Consider the following 20,846-nt stretch of genomic DNA (forward strand, 5'->3'; position numbering starts at 1 on the left):
TTGGTCAGACAAGGTCTCCCCTTAATAAATCCATGCTGTGATTGCTTACCTGAAACTGCATTCCTGTATTAATGTATTCTTTAACTGATTTTAATTTACTTTAATTCTCTAAGTGATTTCATTATTTTTCCTGAAAGAGAAGTGAAGCTTAAATCTGTAATTGTTCACTTGTCCTTTGGTCCCCTTTTGTGAGTGGGGGGGAGAAGAGAGAGAGGGAGAGATACAGAGAGAGAGAGAGAGAGAGAGAGAGAGAGAGAGAGAGAGAGAGAGAGAGAGAGATACATATCTCCAATTTGCTTTAGGGCCCTACTCGAATGCTCTCATAATTAGGGCTACAGTTTTCCTACCTCTTTTGATGGCGCCTCCGTAGCCAGGTGGGAAGGAGCAGCAGTGTGTAGCACACGCTTCTTGATTAGACCGGGTTCGAGCCTGTGACCACTAAATACGGAGGATGCAGAAAGGTCAGTGAATGACCACCACATATCCCGGAGCAATATGGGCTTAGTTGCTAATGCTCCTAAAAAACCAAATAACAAACAAACAAATAACAACCTCTTTTGATATAATTGCATCTTTTAATATAATTTGATAGATCATTGTTGCCTGGGTACCATATTCATTTTTAGCTTCAGAAATTTTCTTCTCCACATTTCTTTCAGTTGTCACAAAATAATTTGACACCCACCTAGAATTTGATATGATTCTGGTATCTCCATCTCTAAAAATGTATTCATCTATAAGTGGAGAGGTGCCTCCGTAGCCAGGTGGGAAGGAGCAGCAGTGCGTAGCACATGCTTCTTGATTAGACCGGGGTTCAAGCCCGTGACCACCAAATACGGAGGATGCGGAAAGGTCAGAGAATGACCACCGCATATCCCCTGAGCAATATGGCCTTAGTTGCTAGGCTCCTAAAAACCAAATAACAAACAAAACAAACATATAAATGGAGATGAAAAATTTATTCAGTTGGTCAGCAACGCAAACAGGACGTCAATGCCATTCGTAACTGTTCAACATTGTGGTCCATCTCTTTCCATCCAGTGTTAACATAAGCAAAGAATTCTTTGCTACTCTTCTTCCCCTTCCATAATCTGCACCCTAGCCCTCATAATCTTCTTTGGCCTGTCTAAGTCCCCTTATGGAATTGATTGCAGAATAGTTTGTAGTTACTGTAGGTTTCTATATACCTCGATGAATTAATGATAATCCCTGCATTTTCTTCTCTACTGTAGCCACCATACTGAATTCTTCCATGTGAGTAACGAAAATGGTTATCGTTCCCAAAAGCATAAAGCAAAACAGAGAAAATAAACTAGAAAAAAGAGAATTAATTTTTTTTTTTAAGTCCTGGATGCCCTTTCTGATGCCAACCCTCACCCTTTATCTGGGCTGGGGGATATGTGGTGGTCATTCCCTGACCTTCCACATCCTCCTTATTTGGTGGTCACGGGCTCGAACCCCGGTCTAATCCGGAAGTGTGTGCTATTTTTCCCCTACGAGTTGAGCCAATGTTGGTAAATTAAAGGCATGTTTGTTAGTTTGTTTGTTATTTGGTTTTTACGAACATTAGCAACCAAGGCCATATTGCTCCGGGGATATGCGGTGGTCATTCCCTGACTTTTCGGCATTCTCCGTATTTGGTGGTCACGGGCTCGAACCCCGGTCTAATCAAGAAGCGTGTGCTAAGCACTGCTGCATCTGCCCACCTGGCTATGGAGGTGCTCCACTGGCATGAATTGGATGACTGTGGATGCCTTGAAACAATTGGGGGGGGGGATTAGCCATCTAAAAAAGCCGATAAAGGAGATTCTGTAGTGCTTTTGATCAAATCTGATTATGATAATAAGTTAAGTGATTTACTACAAGATAAAAATACCAGTTATAGGGAAAAAATCCTGTATTAAAAATAAGAACAGATATTGAAAATGAATTAAAATGAATGAATTTAAATGAAAGATTAGTAGTAATTTGCACACTGATTTGTTAGGTCACATGTTCCCTGTTAAAAAGTTACATAAATCAGCAAAACTTTATGGCCAATAGTTTTAGAAATACTACTAAAGAAAATTTAACAAAATATATGGGTAATATACTAAAACTATTAACAGATCATTCTAGATATCTTATAAAAATGACTGAACATTTATAATCTCTCATCATAATTTGGATCTGTATCCAAATGACAAATTCGTTGTCAAGGGCAGTGCAAAACAGTGTATTGTATTTCATGTGACTATTGCCTTTCCACTGCCCAATCACGACATTCTCGGTATCACTGCAAGTGTGGTTTTCTCTGAAACAAGTGGCTTCTGAATAGGCAGTCAGCAGTCAATACAAAATTTCTTGAAACCATACCCTATGCACTGTATTTATAAATGGGGCAGTTCTGAGCATGGTTGAATTCAGATGTAATTTGCTGCACTGGAAACCCTATTTTTGCAGCCCTCCCTTAGAATAGAGTGGCTTCACTTTTGACGTACAGGCAACCCCCATATAACACGGCACTTCTACAACATGGTTTCGCTCTAACACGATTAATAAATGTGGAAATCCTCACACAACACAGTTTTACTCTAACATGCTTAGAGAATTGCGGCAAACCTCACATAACACAATATTTTTGAGTTTTTGTGTGGAGAAAACCCTGCTGTTATGTTGGATGTAATTTTTCAATATTTCCATTCTTTTTTGTGAATCCCCACTGTTAACTCACTAGTCATTATGAAAAACGGAAGTCCCCAAAACATAAAAAATCATGACTTCGAAGTTCATGTGTGAAGTTCATGACTTAAGCTTTTTATAAGGTTATTTTGGTTTTTATTTGATCGTGTATAAATTTTTCTGGGTAGGTATTACTAAACTTTATTCTTAAGAACCATATTGGAATAATTTCTTTGTTGTGAATTAAATACAGCTTTGTTTATTTAATTTTTTCAAAGTAATTTCCTCTACATTCAATACACCTCTCCATCCTCCGAAACCAATCTTTAAACCAGTTCTGCCAAGTTTCACTAGGGAGTAAAGCACACTCGTTGTCCCAAGCCCGTAGAAGGTCCTCATCACTGGAAAACCGCCTCCCTTTTAGCTTCATTTTCACATGCGGGAACAGTGCAAAGTCGCAGGGAGCAAGGTCTGGACTGTAGGGAGGGTGCTCGAGAAGTTTCAGTCCTGTCGTGGTCAAATATTCGGTGCAGGCTTTGGCGCGGTGAGCTGCAGCATTATCGTGATGGAGGTACCAGGTGTCCATCCTTGACTTTGGCCGCAGGTTCTACATAGATCCAATGACTTTAGGCACGCATTGTTCAGTATACCACTTAGCTGTGACTGTCTTCTGCTTGTCCAAAACGACACGTTCCACAATTCCACTCGATTTGAAAAATACAGCTATCATTTTCTTCTTTACAGATCGGGATTTTCTGACAATTACGGGTGTGTCGTCATCATCAAAGACCCAAACTTTGTTTTGAGCCTTGGTCGGCAGATCGTAATAGTACAGCCAAGTCTCGTCACCTGTCACGATGTTGTTCACATACCGAGATTGTCCCTTATCAAACTTTTTTAACATCTCCCGGCATCAAGTCACACGTCGTGTCATCTGCTCTTCAGTCAGTTGATGCGGCACCCAGAGAGAACAAAGTTTCTTCACGTGCAAATGATCTTGCAGAATCGAACGAATTGCTGGTGCATTTAGGCCCAAAGTATCCTCTATCTGTTGGTAGGTCATTCGCCTGTTTTCGTCAAGCATTTTCCTCACAGCAGTAACGTTTTCCTCCGTAACTGACGTTCGTGGCCTCTCAGAATCCTCCAGAGTGAAATTTCCACTTTGGAATTCTCTATACCGCCTGAATATCTTTGTACGATGTGGACAATCATCATCTAGTGCAAGAGTCATTTCTTCTAAGCACTGGTCTATGGTTAAACCACGCACGAAATTATACTGCAAAACTGTCCTTATCCCATTTCATGACCACGATGCCATCGCAAGCACTTTACACTCTCACTACTAATGAATAACTGAGCCCATCGACTTGGCGCGGCGGCTACTATGCACGTATTAACATGTCTCAACATGCAGCAACAAGCAGCTTCCTGTGATTCATTGTTGCGTCATATTGCAAAACTTTCCTAGTACCCTTTGTACAAGGGTTACATGTATAAAATTGACATGACCCTTCAATATAAACCCATAAGTAGGATGACCAGATTTTTAGAGAAGAAAAATGGCATTTTATAAATTATGTAGTAGAAAATTTTATTCGAATACCAAGAAAGGAATATAAAATTATTTCCTTCCAGAAGGTGAAGATATTATGCAATAGAGAAAACGTTCTCGTGTAATTGTGCTTAGCAGCAATGAAGAGGAAGCAATTAAGCGAACATATATTATCTGACCTATATATATATATATATATACATACAGTCGATTCCGGTTATTTGGGACACATCGGGACTAGTGCATTTTGGCCCGATTAAGCGGCTGCCCCAATTATCCGAAGTTTCACGTAAATAGTTAAAAATACAATTTACCCCCCCCCCCCCTTTACAATTACTTCACTGTACAGTACAATCAAATCACATTAGGACGAACTCACCACAGTAAAGTACCGTTCATTATACGATGTGTTGTAAGCGCCGGTCATTGTGATCACGTTTGTGAATTGAATTTTAATTCTATTAAACAGCGATTCTAATTAGCGAAAATAGGAGGAATATTATCCACAGGCTATAAAAGTAAAGATATATTAAGCACAGATTTACTCTTTATTACCTTACCAATTAAAAAATTAATGATACGTGAAAATCGGAAGAATATACGTGATAATCGGAATAATTAATACGTACCGTAATATGTACATACTAACTAGTTGACATTTCTGTTCACTGACATTTGTGGGTGGGGGTTAAAATTTAAAACAGTAATAAGTTAAGCAATCAATAACAAAGGACACGGCACACACAAATTGCAAGTAACACAACACGCGCAAGTGAGAACGGAGTAACAAATTACGAAGCTTTAAAAATAGGAATGAAGAGAAGATTCTGAAAATTATTTTTTTTATATGATTGAAGATTCCATGGAAGTGTAAACACATTTTACCATAATAACCCACAGAATTCCAGCTGTCGGTATTACCACAAATTCAATAAGATCGAGTTTACTGTCCGTTTATGATAGATTGCACTAACAGAAAAGCCCAATAAACAGGTGACTGCTAATTGTTTTTATTGTTTTATGGTTGTGACCTCCAGAAATCCGACCGAACTATGTGGTACGGTTGGAAACAATCGTAGGGTAACACTGCTGCGGTCTCCAGCCCCGATTAAACGGCATTTTGTCCCAATTAAGCGAAGTAAACCCTGGCTATTTTCTCTATTGGTTTTTGTTTTTTAAGATTTGCCCCAAATAAACGGCTGCCCCGATTAACTGGTGGCCCAAATAACCGGAATCCACTGTTTATATATATATATATATATATCACAGTTTGCAAGACATTTGTTGAGATATTACTATTTTTAATAAAAAATTAAGTTTCCGATAGTTATAAAAAAAGATGTATTTTTGTTAACTTTTGGAATGTAACCAGCCTTTTTGCATTGGTTCTTAGTCCAGTATAACACGATTTCAAACTGCATGAAATTTTATAAGAACCTAACTACCATGTTATACAAGGGTTCTCTCTATTGTTTTTCTGCCACATTTACACCTTTTGAATGTGGAAGAACTGCTTTCTTACTTTACAGTCATTAAAAACTTTTGAGGAGGATGAATTTTGAAAAACCAGTTGTCTTTTTTCTTGAATTGTGGTTCATGCTAAATGTACAACCACGATAAGACACTTTTTCAAAGTGTGATAAATTGCACATTTTCTCCAGTCTGGCTTCAGATTCCTGCAGTCAAACAGCCTGTGCAGCCTTTCTTAATGAGGCAACATGTCATCATCCCACATCAGAGTTTTCTTTGCATCTGTTTGCATTTATTCTCATTTATTTTCCTTCCTTCTGTCTGTGGCAATCATAATACAAAGGTTAACATTTATTTTTTTGGCCAGTGGGTGTGTATGTATAAGGCAAAGGTCAGGCCATATCTTGTCCAGAATTTAAAACAAATACACCAACCGTTTAACTATAGTGGTTTAATACTGAATGTACCAAACGATACTACACTGTAAAAAAAATATATGCAAAAAAACTGATATTCAAAATAAAATTTGCAATAAAAATTTGTAAAATATACAATAAAATATGAATAAAATATTTAAAATACAATAAAATTAAAAGTGATAAAACATTGACTGAAGCTTTTGGGGGCTTCCGCCTCCTTTCTCAACAACAATGATGTTTAAGCAACACATCCTTAAGTAACAGGCTCACAGCACACGTGGTTGACCAGGCACATGCTCAATATTTCTTCCATGTGAACCAGAACCGGAAGCGGCTCGGGAGCGTGGAAATATAAAACGCTCATCTTTTGCCAGGACCACGGCTTCCAGCAGGAGGTGAAATCGAACACCCCTGTCCCTATTCATACTATTTTTCTCAGACGAGCCTATCCACAAACTCTCCAGCCACTTACGGTCCCAGAACCTATGCACCCGGTCAAGGATGACAGCATTCACAGGGGAGACCTGATGATGTTTCTCCCAATAATGCTCAGCAATGGCGGACTTAGTGAACTCTGTGGTCTGTATAGCTCGCATGTGCTCCCCCAGACGGTCTTTTAATCACCGTCCTGTCTCCCCCACATAACATTCCCCACAATCCGAGCATTTGATCTCATATACGACCCCACTACTGGAAACCCCAGGAATGTGGTCTTTGACCTGTGACAACACTGTGTGCAACCTCCGGCCCGGAAGTTGCACACAGTGTGCCTGAAAGTCACGTAGCATTCTTGAAATCCGATCTGACAAGCCCGGATAGTAGGGAATATAAACTGTGGTGACTGGAACGGACGGTGTTCCATGATTAGGCTCACGCCTCTATTATATTAGCCTAATCATGGAACACCGTCCATTCCAGTCACCACAGTTTATATTCCCTACTATCCGGGTTTGTCAGATCGAATTTCAAGAATGCTACTTGACTTTCAGGCACGCTGTGTGCAACTTCCGGGCCGGAGGTTGCACACAGTGTTGTCACAGGGCAAAGACCCCATTCCTGGGGATTCCAGTAGTGGGGTCGTATATGAGATCAAATGCCCGGATTGTGGAGGAGACAGGACGGCGATTAAAAGACCGTCTGGGGGAGCACATGCGAGCTATACAGACCGCAGAGTTCAATAAGTCCGCCATTGCTGAGCATTATTGGGAGAAACATCATCAGGTCTCCCCTGTGAATGCTGTCATCCTTGACCGGGCACATAGGTTCTGGGACCGTAAGTGGCTGGAGAGTTTGTGGATAGGCTCGTCTGAGAACAATAGTATGAATTTGGATATTTCTTGCATCAAATGCCACTGCTACTACTACTACAGTTTTTGAGCATCTTCATTTAGAGGGAATGTTACCAAAAGAAATTCATGAAGACATGCACCAAATATTAGGGAATCTTTCCTTCATACGTCACGGTCAAAAACTGGGTTGCAGAATTTAAGCATGGACAGCAGTGTTGAAGATGCAACCCATAGTGGGTGGTCTGTTACCATGTCAACACCTGAAAATGGGGATGCCATTCATGACCTGGTCATGCAAGACTGCAGAATAACATTGAAGCTCATTGAGACAACATTCAACATTTCTCATGAGCATGCTCATGATATCATGGTGAATGTTTTAGGAAGGAAGGTTTCTTTGAGGGGATGGGGGGGTCCTTAAAATACTGAATGCAGATCAGAAATGGGAAAGAGTGAAATACTGTCATGAGATTATGCAGCATTTTGAAGCTAACAAAGCTCAGTTTTAGGGATAGTATCATGGATGAAACGTGGGTGCACCACTTCAACCCTGATACAAAAGAACAACTGAACAGTGGAAGCATCTCTCTTTTCCCCTTCCTAAAAAGTCAAGTGTAGAAGTTGGCTGGCAAAGTCATGCAGTCCATCTTCTGGATTGCAGAAGGAGTAATCATAGTTGATTTCCTGAAATGAGGCACCATTATCAATGCTGAGCATTATTCTAACCTATTGAGACATTTCCATCAGGAATTAAAGCCCATGTGCTGCAGGAAATCAGACAAAGCAGTCATCTTGCATCAAGAAAATGCAACGCAGCACTCATCATTTGCGATTCAGTCAACACTGTGGGTTTGAATTACACTGAGTGGACAGAAATCGTGAGATACCTACCTAGTAACGGGTAGGCCCACCTCACTATGTGATGCCCGGATAAGGACAGTCACACAGCGAGGCATTGAGTCCACTAGTTCACGAAAGGTTTTTCACAGATATTTCCATCAATGTTTGTTGCACCACTGTCCATAATTCCATCACATTCCTGGGTGGTGGATCAAACACTGGAATGGACCTTTCCACAGCATCCCAAAGATGCTCCACAGGATTTATGTCCAATGAATGGAGAGGTTATTTTATGGTGGTAAAACCCGTGGAATGCTCTTCGAACCATGTTCTAGTCACCATGGCTTTGTGGGGAGGCGCATTGTCATGCTGGAAAAGTCCATTGCCCTGTGGGTGCACGATCACCATAAAGGGAAGCAAGCAGATGTTCTGCAAGGATAGATGTAACCCGGACCATTCAGAGATGCATCTATATGTAACAGGTCACATGTGCCAGTTGAACACACCCTAGATCATTATCGACCGTCCACTTGCCTAAACAGTTCATGATGCATAGCTCTGTGCGGTTTCCGCCAGATACACATCCTCCTGTTTGCTTGGAATAACTGAAAACAGGACTCATTGACCAGGAGACCCATCTCCAATCATCCAAGGTCGAGTGCCAACGTTCCTTTGCCAAGTTTACGCATAGAGTCCTGTATCATGGTGGTAGCAATGGGACTCTGGTGTGTCGGCAGCTCTCATAACCTATTGCGGCTAATGCCCCCATAACTGTCTGAGCAGTTCCTTGTTGACATAATGGGGGCAGTTTCTGCCAGATATGCACCCTGCTGTCTGCTCAAATAATTGGAAACGGGACTCATCAGACCAGGAGACCCGTACTTCAGTCGTTTCAAGGTCCAGGGCCGATTTTCTTTCATCCAGCTGAGGCGTAGAATCCTGTGTTGTGGTGTCAGCAGCTCCCATAACCTATTGCAGCTAATGATTGCCAGATGGCCTTCGTGGAGGCATTTCTGGCACCTCCCTCATTGAAGTCGGCATTGATCTGTGCCATTGTCACTTTCCAGTTGGCTGAAACAATGTGAGACAGACGTCGACAGTCACTTTCATCCACCACCTTTCTCTGCTGACAGCACTTTCCATGATGAGATGTTATTCCAGAAATGGCATGTGCACTCTTGATACTGTCAAACGGGGATAGTGCAATTTCTGTAACACCTCTGCTCCGATAGGGTGACCCCATGCATTGGGCACTCATTATCATCTCTCTTTCAGTCTGTTAACTCACGACATTTATCCATTCTGACATCAAATTACCATCTATATGAATGAAGTATACCTATATACCTGCCAATTGGTGGGTTCGTCCACTACCGAGAGGGGTGACAGCATTGCATTGCCAGGAACCCCATGAATTCTGTCCTTTCAGTGTATTACAGCATTTTACCCTTCTCACCATATTTGGTTTTATCGGACTGTTTTCTATTGCCAAACTCAAAAAGGACAGAAATTCAACAGTGAAAATGCTGTGATTGATTCAGTAAACAACAGGTTTGAGTCAGACTGAATTTTATTTGAGCTGGTTACGAAAGCTAGTGGAGCATGCCAGAAAGGGTGTTGACTTAAAGGACTACGTTGAAAAATAAATAAATTGGTTTTCACAACTCTCCAGCATTCTATGAGAAGTTAGAAACTTTTCAACCACCCCTTATATACAGCATCAGTCAGAAATACACTTCCTACATCACCTGTCTATCCCCTATTTAGCATTTTTTTGCTAAATGGGAGAGTGAATATTTTCAAGTCCCATCTAGTAATGGCATGCCACTTTGGTAAATAATATAGCAATTTCTGCACATTGGACCTAGTATTTAGTATTGGTATTTAAGTAACAAAATATCCAATTGGGAGTGTTCAAATAGTGGCACTTACTTGATCTTTTGAGAATGTGTTCATTAATATATTCTTTAATGTTCGCTACACTTTTGTACTCCTAATTCCTGACTGACATGAAACTTCACGAGCACTTATTGTGCTGTCCTTTGATGAATTAGCTGCTTGATCAAAGGTCTTTCAATAATAGGCATTAAAGCAGTGGATGTTGATATTTCCTACTTTATGGATGAGTTTTCAGACATCCTGTTTCTTTGAACCTCTTAACTAGTTAAGATAATTTAGATGGCAATATTGCTGGGTTCCACTTGTGTTTTTCCAAACTGTAACTTGTTTTTACCAAGTAAAAGGTGCAATTCTCTGTGATCTTATCAATTTTTTCCAAATTTTTGGAATACCCTGTATATTATATTGTGACATATATGTTTTTCTTTTCTTTTCATTGCAGTTTTTTGTGAGACATGTTTTTAATGTATCTGAATAAGGAAGGGCATATTTAGATTATTTTACTTGTTGGTGGCCTCAGCCAGATAGATGCAGCTGCAGAATTCAAAAGATTGCATAGTAACATTTGCTCACACAAAGTTGCATCAGCAGATTGATGGACTCATTCAAGAAAACAGATTGGTTCATTTCATATTGGATAAGGAATTCAATGGACCTTGAAGATATCACCAACAAAAACATCCTTCATTATCCTTTGCTGGTTTACTGTCTTCCCCAGAAGGTCTCCTTATTGAATGTCTTTTCTATGTGTTGAAAAGCAGCATCCACTATGAATTCTGAAAATCCAAAATTGCCATCTCTATAAGTTTCAGTTTTATGGGTGTGATGTGGAGTACTTTCAGCAACAACCTTGCACAGACTATTCTTTTCAGTGAGAGTCAATTTTCACATTTGTGGAAAATGAACTGGCACAACATTCATTACTAGTGTGAGAACGGGCCACTATGATTTTATCCTTGCAAAGCAAGGTGCTGATTGGTTTGGGTAAAAGTAGGAAGGACTGCATTGTTAAGCCTTTCTTCAAAAGTGTGTTGACTTAGGGGACTATGTTGAAAATTAAATGGGTTTTCACAGCTTTCCAGCATTCTTTCTATAGGAAGCTAGAAACGTTTCAGCCACCCCTCGTATACAGCATCAGCCAGAAATACACTTCCCACATCAACTGTCTATCCCCTCTGTAAATTTCTTTTTACTTCATTTTTTTTTTTAAACCATCTCATAAATATTGTTTGAACAAAATGGCACTCCAACATAATGAGCAGTTGGTTGAATATTCAGTTCCCTGGACACTGAACAGGATGCTTTAAATCTTTTGCATTGTTGTTCAAAAGCCACGGCCAAGCCTTCCTTTATTTTTATCTGTGGGACCTCACCTGAAGGAAATATTTTATGATGTTCAGATTTGCATGTACATCTCCAGCAGTGCATCATTCATGCTGTGAAATCAGACCTGTAGTCCTAGGCCCTGTCCTCCTGTTGAATCGGAAGACATGCTTGCTTTCATATATCAGAATGAGTGATGGCTATTTTGAGTGGACTTCAAGATTTTGGGCTTGGTTTTTTTATGATGCTGGAGAAACAGGGATGCCTTGTTACTTATATGTAAACTATTCTGTGGGATAGGAAATGATCACAACAGGAACAAGACATTTATTATGAATGTCTTGTATAATACTAAAATTATAATATTGTATAATACTGAAAGAGTATCAAGAAATTTGTGCTTTTGTTGTATAAATTAATTTACCTTGGATTTAAAAAAAAACATTCAAGGGCAACCTAGATAATTTTTATTACGTAACAAATATTTTATAAGTATTGTAATAAATCTTTTTGTTTTCAGCTATTTCAGAAAGTGGATAAATGTGTTTTGTGAATTCATTCCTCAGACTATTTTTCTCCTGGCTATCTTTGGTTATTTGGTTATTGTGATCTTTGCAAAATGGATTGCATTTGATGTCAGTGATTCTTATTGTGCCAGAAGCCTGTTAATAATGCTCATCAATATGTTCATGTTTAGCTATCCAGAAGATCCATGTTATCTGACTGAAATGTATAATGGCCAGGTAATATAATATGGTATTAGTCAATTAGCATAATTACTTTGTAGCTTAGTTTATGTTTATTTGATCATACTTATTATAGAACTAAAAATAATTTGTTTTTCCCATGTTTCAATCTATACTAGCAAAATAATTATTAAGTAAGAGCCGGAATGTAAATTTGCATATATAGGATTGGTGCTTCTAGATATAACAAAATTCCATTATGTTGTTTCGTACTGTGAATCTAATGAAAAGCACAGCACTGCTACTTGCTTTGATTTTTTTGCCTGAAGAGTTTAAATTGCACAGCCACATTAATAGAACAAACTTCTGTGCAAATATCAAAATATCCCAAAAACTTTATGATTCTTTTCGCAATTCTAGATGGTCTCAGCTCTGTTTTCAGTGAGGTCTGTTTCCAAAAAGTGTCTGTTGAGACCACTTAATTTTGCTCAGATATGGGAAGTTATGAGTTACAAAGTTGATGGTTATGTTAGAAGTTAGTATTTCTGTTAACTTTTTATTTAACTCTATTTTTTTTTCCAATAAAATTTTAGGACAGATAGTCTCAAACTGTGATACTGTTTAGTGCAATTGTATCGTTACTACATAGTTGAATTTGAAGACAAACTGAAGTATATACTAGACATCATTATTATAACATCTCATACTGTGAAATCCTACAACAAGTTGCCATCTGTTTATACTTTGAATAAATAACAATTTCCTGTGGGATTCAAGTGAGAAGAAATAGTAGCATATGTCTCTAATGTTTCTTATTAGAACTATAAGAGAAAGACAACTTGTGAAGATTTCACAATATGAAATGTTAAAATGATGCCTAACATACAAATGTCAGTTTGTCTTAAAATTAAAGTATATAGTAATGAAGAAATTACACTAAACAATATCATAGGAACATTAAAAGTGAAAAAAATCTTGTTACTGTTACAATACCTGGGTGGAAGCAATCACAGTGTAGTAATTTGGAATTTAATTAAAGACATAACTACTGTCAAGGGCAAAGGGAAAGGCTTTTGCTTTCATAAGGGTGACTATAGGGATCTCAGACAGTTTTTGAATTCTGTGCAATGGAATCAACTTTGTTACCAACAGCAAATATTAAATGAGAAATATTCAGGGAAGCAATCAAAGGAAATATTAGGCTTTTCGTACCAACAAAGAAATACTCTTCAAGACTTAGACATAAATGAATGTCAATGACCTATTGCGACACATGACAGAGAAGAAAAGTGCACGGGATGCATATAAATTATCAGGTGATGCACAAGACTATGGTAGATATAAATTAGTCCGTAATCGAGTCACAAAGAAGGTTAGGAAAACTAAGGCAGATTATGAGAAGTCTCTGAAAAAACTTCTAAGCTTATATTAACAGTAAAAGGAAGAAGTTGAATTACATTGGCCACTTGATGCCTGTGGGTTAACTGTTGATGACCCTGCTCTGGTTGCTGACAAATTGAATAGGTATTTTTGCATCTACATTCACACATGAGGAGTTCCTTAGGGAAGAGGATGCTAGGAGTTTGTCAAACTCTAACGAGGAGCTGAATGACTTTGTGATAACCCTAATTCATAAAGGAGGATTAAAAGGCAATGTGAGTAATTACAGACTTGTTAGCTACTTGTCTATTCCAGGGAAAATAATGGAATCACTGGTTAAAGAAGTAATATGGAACCATCTAGACAGGCATGCAATTATACTACAATCACATCATAGATTTGTTACTGGTGGTCTTGTCTAACCAATCTGATAGGTTACTATGATGCAGTGATCAAGTAACTGGATGCAAAAAATAATTTTGACATCATGTACTTGGATTTCGAGAAGGCTTCTGATACTGTTGCAGATAAAAGATTGCTGTACAAACTGGAGCAATGTGACATTAAGGGCAAGTTACTGCTATGGATAAAACATGGTTAAGTGGAAGAAGACAGGTGCCGTTATCAATGGGCACTGCTCTTCATGTTCTAATGCTATTAATGGAGTTCCCCAGAGTTCAGTGCTGCGCCCATTGTTGTTTTAAATATTTATCAATAATATTGATGAAGGTATATCAGGTTTAATGTCTAAGTTTGCAGATGATACAAAATTTTGGCAGGTTGTTTAGTGACAATCATCAGGATGACCTGCTGCATCTAGATCTAGGAAAATTGGGTTGATGGGCTGATAAATGGCAGTTGAAGTTTAACATTGACAAATGCAAGGTACTGCATATGGGTGGAAATAACCCCAGAGTAACTTATTATCTGTGTGGTACTAAACTGAGGATAGTGGAGAATGAAAAAGACTTGGGGGGTAATTGTGTAGTCAGACATGAAATTCTCTGAGCTGTGCAGACATGCTGTCAGGATAGCTCACAGGGTTTTGTCAATGATATACAGAAACTTTGCCAGCAGGGATAAGGATAACCATGGCCTTTGTATAAGGCCATGGTTAAGCTGCATGTTGAGTACTGCATACAGATCTGGAGGCATCACTTTAGGAAGGATGTACTGCTGAAATGGGTGCAGAAAGGGGCAACCAGACTTGTGAGGAGAACAGGAGGGTGCTCTTACATAAAGTGTCTTGAGACTAGACACCTGCAGAGAGATCTGAATCATGTGTTTAAAGTCTTGAATGGATTGAGGAAGCTGAATGTTAATGGCATTCTTTCACTTGCTGAACATAAATTCAAGTTGAGGAAAATGGTTGCAATATAGATATACGGAAATTTTCCTTCAGCTAGCGGGTGGTTTTATCCCCCAGGACCCTTTCATTCTCTACCACTGTCAGTGTAGTACCACAGAGTTGATACGTTGCTCTGGGGTTGCTGTTTCCCATGTGTAGTACTTTACATTTGTCAATGTTAAACTTCATTTGCCACCTCTCAGCCCATCTGCTCAACCTTTCCAGATCCTGTTTCAGCAGCATAGTGTCAGTAGTGTCCTTGACAACCCTGCCAACCTTTGTATCGTCTGCAAACTTGGACATTAAGCTTAATATACCATCATCAATATCATTTATAAATACAGAAAACAATAATGGACCCAACACTGAGCCCCGAGGGACTCCACTAATAACATTAGTCCACGACGAGCAGTGTCCATTGATTACCACTCTCTGTCTTCTCCCCCTCAGCCACCCTTTATCCACAGCAGCAATTTGCCTCCAATGTCACGCTGCTCCAATTTGTGCAGCAGTCTTCCATATGCAACAGTATCAAAAGCCTTTCTAAGATCCACGTATATAATATCAAAGTTATTCCCTGCATCCAGTTCCTTTGTGACTTCATCATAGTATCCAATCAAATTCAAAAATCAGGCAAGACTTTCCCCAAAATCAAAGTCAGGCAAGACTTCCCCTTAACAAAACCATGCTGTGTCCAAGCTATAACTGAAGTCTTGTCTAAATGATCCTGCAGTGCTTCTTTAACTAGTGTCTCCATTAATTTTCCTGGAACAGAAGTTAAACTCAGTTGTATAATTACTTGTGTCAGCCTTTGATCCTCCTTTGTGAATTGGTGTCACATTTGCACATCTCCAGTCTGTGGGTACCTCCCCTGAGTCCAAGGAAGCTCTCATAATTATGGCTAAGGGTTTGCTTACTTCCTCTGCTGCCTCCTTTAATATAACTGGATAGATCCCATCCACCCCGGGTGCCTTTCTTGTGTTTATCTTCAACAATTTCTCCTCCACTTTACTCTCAGTTATTACAAGATTCTCTAGCTTACTGCTAGAGTTGAATACACCTCTGGCTTTCCCCTCGCTAAATAACTCCTCATATGTGAATGTCAATGCAAAATATTCATTTAGTTTGTTAGCTACCTGAGCAGGATCATCAACAGTTGACCCATCAATATCAAGTGGACCAATCTGATTCATCCCCTTCCTTCTAGAGTTTACATAAGTAAAGAATCTTTGCTGTTTTTCTTTGCATCCCTTGCCAAAGATTTCTTGTAATCTGCCTTGGCTTGCCTAACCTCCTTTGTAACTTGGTTACAGATCAACTTGTATCTATCATAGGCTTCTGTGTTAATTTGTATGTATCCCATGCATGTTTCTTCTCTGCCATATGCCTCATTAGTTCATCTGACATCCATTTAGGCCTAAACTTTGAACAATATTTCTTAGTTGGTATGTAAAGCCTAGTAGTTTCCAAGATAAGTTCTTTGAATGCTTCCCATTTTGCATTTGCTGTTGGTAACATCATCAGTTGGTCCCACTGTATAGAATTTAAATACTGTCTCAGTCCATCGTAGTCACCTTTACGAAAGCAATAACCCTTCCCTTTACCTCTAATGGTAGTTACCTCTTTGAGTAAATCCCACTTCAGCAAACTGTGATCACTGCCACCTAGTGGTTCATTTATCTGCAGATTCTTAATGCATGAAGAATCACTGCTGATAATCAAATCAAGAGTATTCCTCCCTCTAGTTGCCTCCCGAACATTCCGATGTAGAAAACAATCATCCAATAAATCCACAAAAGCCTTGCTAGTGTGTGAGTGACCAGCCCCTAAATTCCAGTCAATATCTGGGAAATTAAAATCTCCCATTATAAGACTCTGATTTACTGGCCCACTCTATTTCCCTGTACAGTTTCTTATTATACTCATCAGAGTCATTAGGCCTATAACACACTCCTACTCTCAATTTTGATCTCCCAATGCTTATGTCACACCAAACTGACTCGACACTGCACTGTCCAGCGATGTCCACTGGCTTCACTTCCTTGGATTTGATGTATTTCTTAACTAATAGCATAACCCCTCCTCCCTTCCTATCCAGTCTATCCTTTCTGTAGACGTTGTACTCCCCAAATTCCAGTTCTGCATTCCTTATATCTGTGTGACACCACGTCTCTGATATCCCAACTATATCTGCCTTTGATGTTTTGAGCAATACCTCAAATTCATCAAATTTATTTACTAACCTCCTAGCATTGGTGTACATGCAAGTATACATGCACCTATTTCTATTCTTAGCTACCCTAACACAACCCATGTGTTCGGTATCGCCTATAGCATCATCTTGCATGCGTGGTCGGCCTTCAGAATGACAGGTGCAGCTGTCGAAGGACCAGTGATGGTCGTCCACGAAAAAAACCATGATGACCACTATATACTCCTACAGGCCAGAAGGGACTGACAACAAACAGCGGGATCCATTGCACAGGACATAGGATATCGCGGTTTACTGTGGCCCGCCAACTCCAAAAAGGTGGATTGTTTGCCTGACAGCCAATATGCTGTGTCCCTTTAACACCTGCCCATCAGAGACACTGTTTACAGTGGTGCATCGAACACAAGGACTGGACAGCAGCACAATGGGGTAAGGTACTCTTTACTGATGAGAGTAGATTCAGTCTCAACAGCGATTCTGGACATCAGCTATTCTGGTAAGAGGTTGGCACATGGTATCACTTAAAGGGATTGATATGGCAGTCGAGGTGTTCTTGTCTGGAGAGGTGTTATCTTGGATGGACATACACAGCTCCAGATACTAGAAGGCGGTACTCGTGCACGCTACCGTACTGAGGTAATCCTTCCCCGTGTGTGTCTGTTCCGAGGTGGCATTGGCCCCGAGTTCGTGTTTATGGATGTTAATGCCACACCCCATCGCACTGCAGCTGTTGATATGCTTTTGGAAAGTGAGGACATTGTTCGTATGGATTGACCTGCCCATTCTGCCAATCTAAATCCCATCGAACACATATGGGCCACTCTGGGGAGACACCTAGCGGCACATTAGCATCCACCAGAAAATTTTCACCATCTGAAGATGGCGCTGACAGAGGAATGGATGATGTTACTGCAAGAACTTATTAACAACATTGTTCTAAGTATGGACAGGTGGTGCAAAGCCTGCATCAACATTAGGCGTGGCCCTATCTTCTACTGAGGACCACCCCTTCCCTTTGTTCTATCTTTGGCAGTGATGCATCTTTATTATGGCAGCCAGTGCTATGTTGCCATTTTTGAATAAAGTCCCTCTGTACCATTTTGTTTCCGTTGTTGTGTCAGCGTTGTTTCCTTCATCATTTCTGTACCTCATGAGGTTCTTTTGGTATTCTTTTCCCGTATCCAGGCCACTCCTATGGGAACTACAGGTGAAAACCTGACTGGACCTTAAGTTTTGCACATCGGTGTATTAATTTAGTTTAGAACTAAACACTAATGTTTTTTCTTTTTTATAATTTTTTCCCTTTTAAAAAAAAGAAATCTAAAAGGAAAATTTTATTTGAAAAATTCATTATCAGAAGATGTATGGGATTTCCTTGGAAACTGCACTAGTAATTCCCAGAATTTTCAGCAGCAGGTATCAGGCATTTTGTCTCTATTTCGAAAGTGTTCAAACAATATAGATTTAGTTCATTTTGTGTTTTCAATTTTGAAGTACAGTAATTAGATTGAACTTTTGTTTAGAATTATTGGATTTTATATATTTTTTTGTTTATTTGTAGAAGGATAAGAGATATTTACCTCAATATGTTATGTAGAACACTTCCGTATAATACTTTCCAGAGAGTATCATATTGAGGTAAATTTCTCTTATCCTTCTACAAATATTGATATCAACGTAGAACATATTGAGCACCATAGCTCTGTTATATACTATCAAATTCATATTTTAAATTCTTGTTGACTATTTCATTCACTTCCTTTCTCTCCAGGTCTGGAGAGTATCACATGGAAATGTTCTATGTATCATATTGAGGTAAATTTCTCTTATCCTTCTACAAATATTGATAACAACATAGAACATATTGAGCACCATAGCTATGTTATATACTGTCAAATTTTTTTGTTTAATATTCTCCATTATTTTTTTTATTGAAAATAAAATTAAAGAACTGATCAGCAGTTATATATGTGGAAGTTTTCAAGAAACTATGTGGCAGTGAAAGTAATGAGAAAAATATGTGACTTTATGTTCTGAAAACAGAAAAATATCAACTAAAGTTATTTTGAACTGGATTTTATTTGACAAGAAATCCAAAACACTTATCGTCCTAATACCTTTGAGGAAACCAAAGGAAAAAAAAACAATTAATTTGTAACAGGTTTTAAAATTGAAAATATGGACCTTTTTAACTATTTAAAAAAATTGCATTACTCGCCACCAAAGCCAGATTTACCAGGGCACAGCAGTGAAGTCCTAAGGTTTTGGGTAGAATCCAAACCAATTACTGCAGGATGAAAAGTTTTTATCAGTGGATTATATCAGAAGATCAGTGGCAACACAGAAGTGTTGCAACTGATCTTCAAGCAGCCCCCCTATTTGTGTGGGAACATGTTCTCTGCCTTTCAGAGCTACCTAAATGTGGCAATTCTAATTAGAAGCACTCAAAGGAAACTCAAATAGGAGTGAGCCACTACACCGAAAATCTTTGTTGTGTACATAAGCTGAAAAATAAAAAAAAACAGGGGATCCATTTGTCCTTCTTTGCCTTGGTATTACAAGGAAAGGAAGGGTAAAAGGATAGGATAAACAGAGAAGAGGACAGATACAGAACAATTAGAAAAGACCAAAACAGCTTCACTTGTATTTTGGTCTATCCCTGAGCTTAAAAGATTCTCCATGGAGATTCTTTTAAGACCAGGGATAGTAACACTGGAATGCAGCATCTGCACATGTATGCATGTATTCAGAAAACAAAACAGCAACTGAAGCTTAGCATTAGCCCTTAGATACCACCTGGCGATACGGTGTTCTTCAAGATCTTCATTCTTTCGACTTGAGAGGTAATCTATCCCAATTTATACAAAGCTTCCTATGCCATAGAACGTTAGATGTCAGATACATGAATAATTTATCCAAAACATTTGAACAAGAGGAAGGTATACCACAGGGTTCCATTCTGAGTCTAACATTATTTGTAATAAGAATCACCAACATGACAAGGGATGTACCAAATACAGTACAATCGTACATGTTTGCCGATGACCTCATTATCTCTACTCAATCCCAGACTATGAACACCATCGAAAGGCAACTTCAAATTGCTATAGCTAGAATAGAATCATGGGCATTGCGGAATGGTTATTCCCTAGCAGAAAAGAAGTCTGCTGCTATTCATTTCTGTAAAAAAATGGAAACTACATCCGGATCCAGAAATATTTTTAAATAACAGCCTGATTCCTGTCACTAACAATTTCCATCTTTTGGGGTTACATTTAGATAATAAAGTTAATTTTGCTTCCCATATGGCGCACCTCCGGAATACTTGTCTTAAAAAACTGAATATCCTAAGAGCTGTCTCTGCTATGTCCTGGGGTGCTGACAGAAGCTCTCTCCTACATCTCTATAGAGCTTTAATAAGGTCGCGCTTGGATTATGGAGCACCTGTCTATGACTCCGCCAAGAAAAGTTCTCTATTACATCTGAACACCATCCAGCATAGTGCTCTTAGAATAGCTGTTGGAGCCTTCAGAACATCTCTGGTTCACAGCCTGTATATTGAGGCAAACGAATCCCCTTTGCATCTCAGGAGAAAAATGTTATTGTTACATTATGCAGCAAAGATTGGAAGTACTCCAGCCCACCCCAGCTGGCAGTATCTGTTTGATCCTCAACACACCCTGCTATATCACAATAAACCTAATGAAAACCTCCCCACAGGGATTCGACTGCAAGAACTCATGATCAGTTGGAAAATTAACTTTAAG

The 20,846-nt window shown here is 39.1% G+C and overlaps 1 protein-coding gene across 2 annotated transcripts in view; it reads left to right on the forward strand.

The window, feature by feature from the left end:
• Window positions 1–20,846, forward strand: part of LOC150075071 (V-type proton ATPase 116 kDa subunit a 1-like) — a 431,757-nt gene that overhangs the window by 301,044 nt on the left and 109,867 nt on the right. For both annotated transcript variants that reach the window (XM_090389279.1, XM_090389280.1), the window contains exon 15: window positions 11,974–12,196. In XM_090389279.1, coding sequence (XP_090245405.1) covers window positions 11,974–12,196 — 223 coding nt within the window. The remainder of the gene's footprint in view (window positions 1–11,973; window positions 12,197–20,846) is intronic.

Source organism: Mastigoproctus giganteus, chromosome 14 (assembly GCF_048544385.1).
Source record: "Mastigoproctus giganteus isolate SK-2022 chromosome 14, ASM4854438v1, whole genome shotgun sequence".
Taxonomy (NCBI): domain Eukaryota; kingdom Metazoa; phylum Arthropoda; class Arachnida; order Uropygi; family Thelyphonidae; genus Mastigoproctus; species Mastigoproctus giganteus.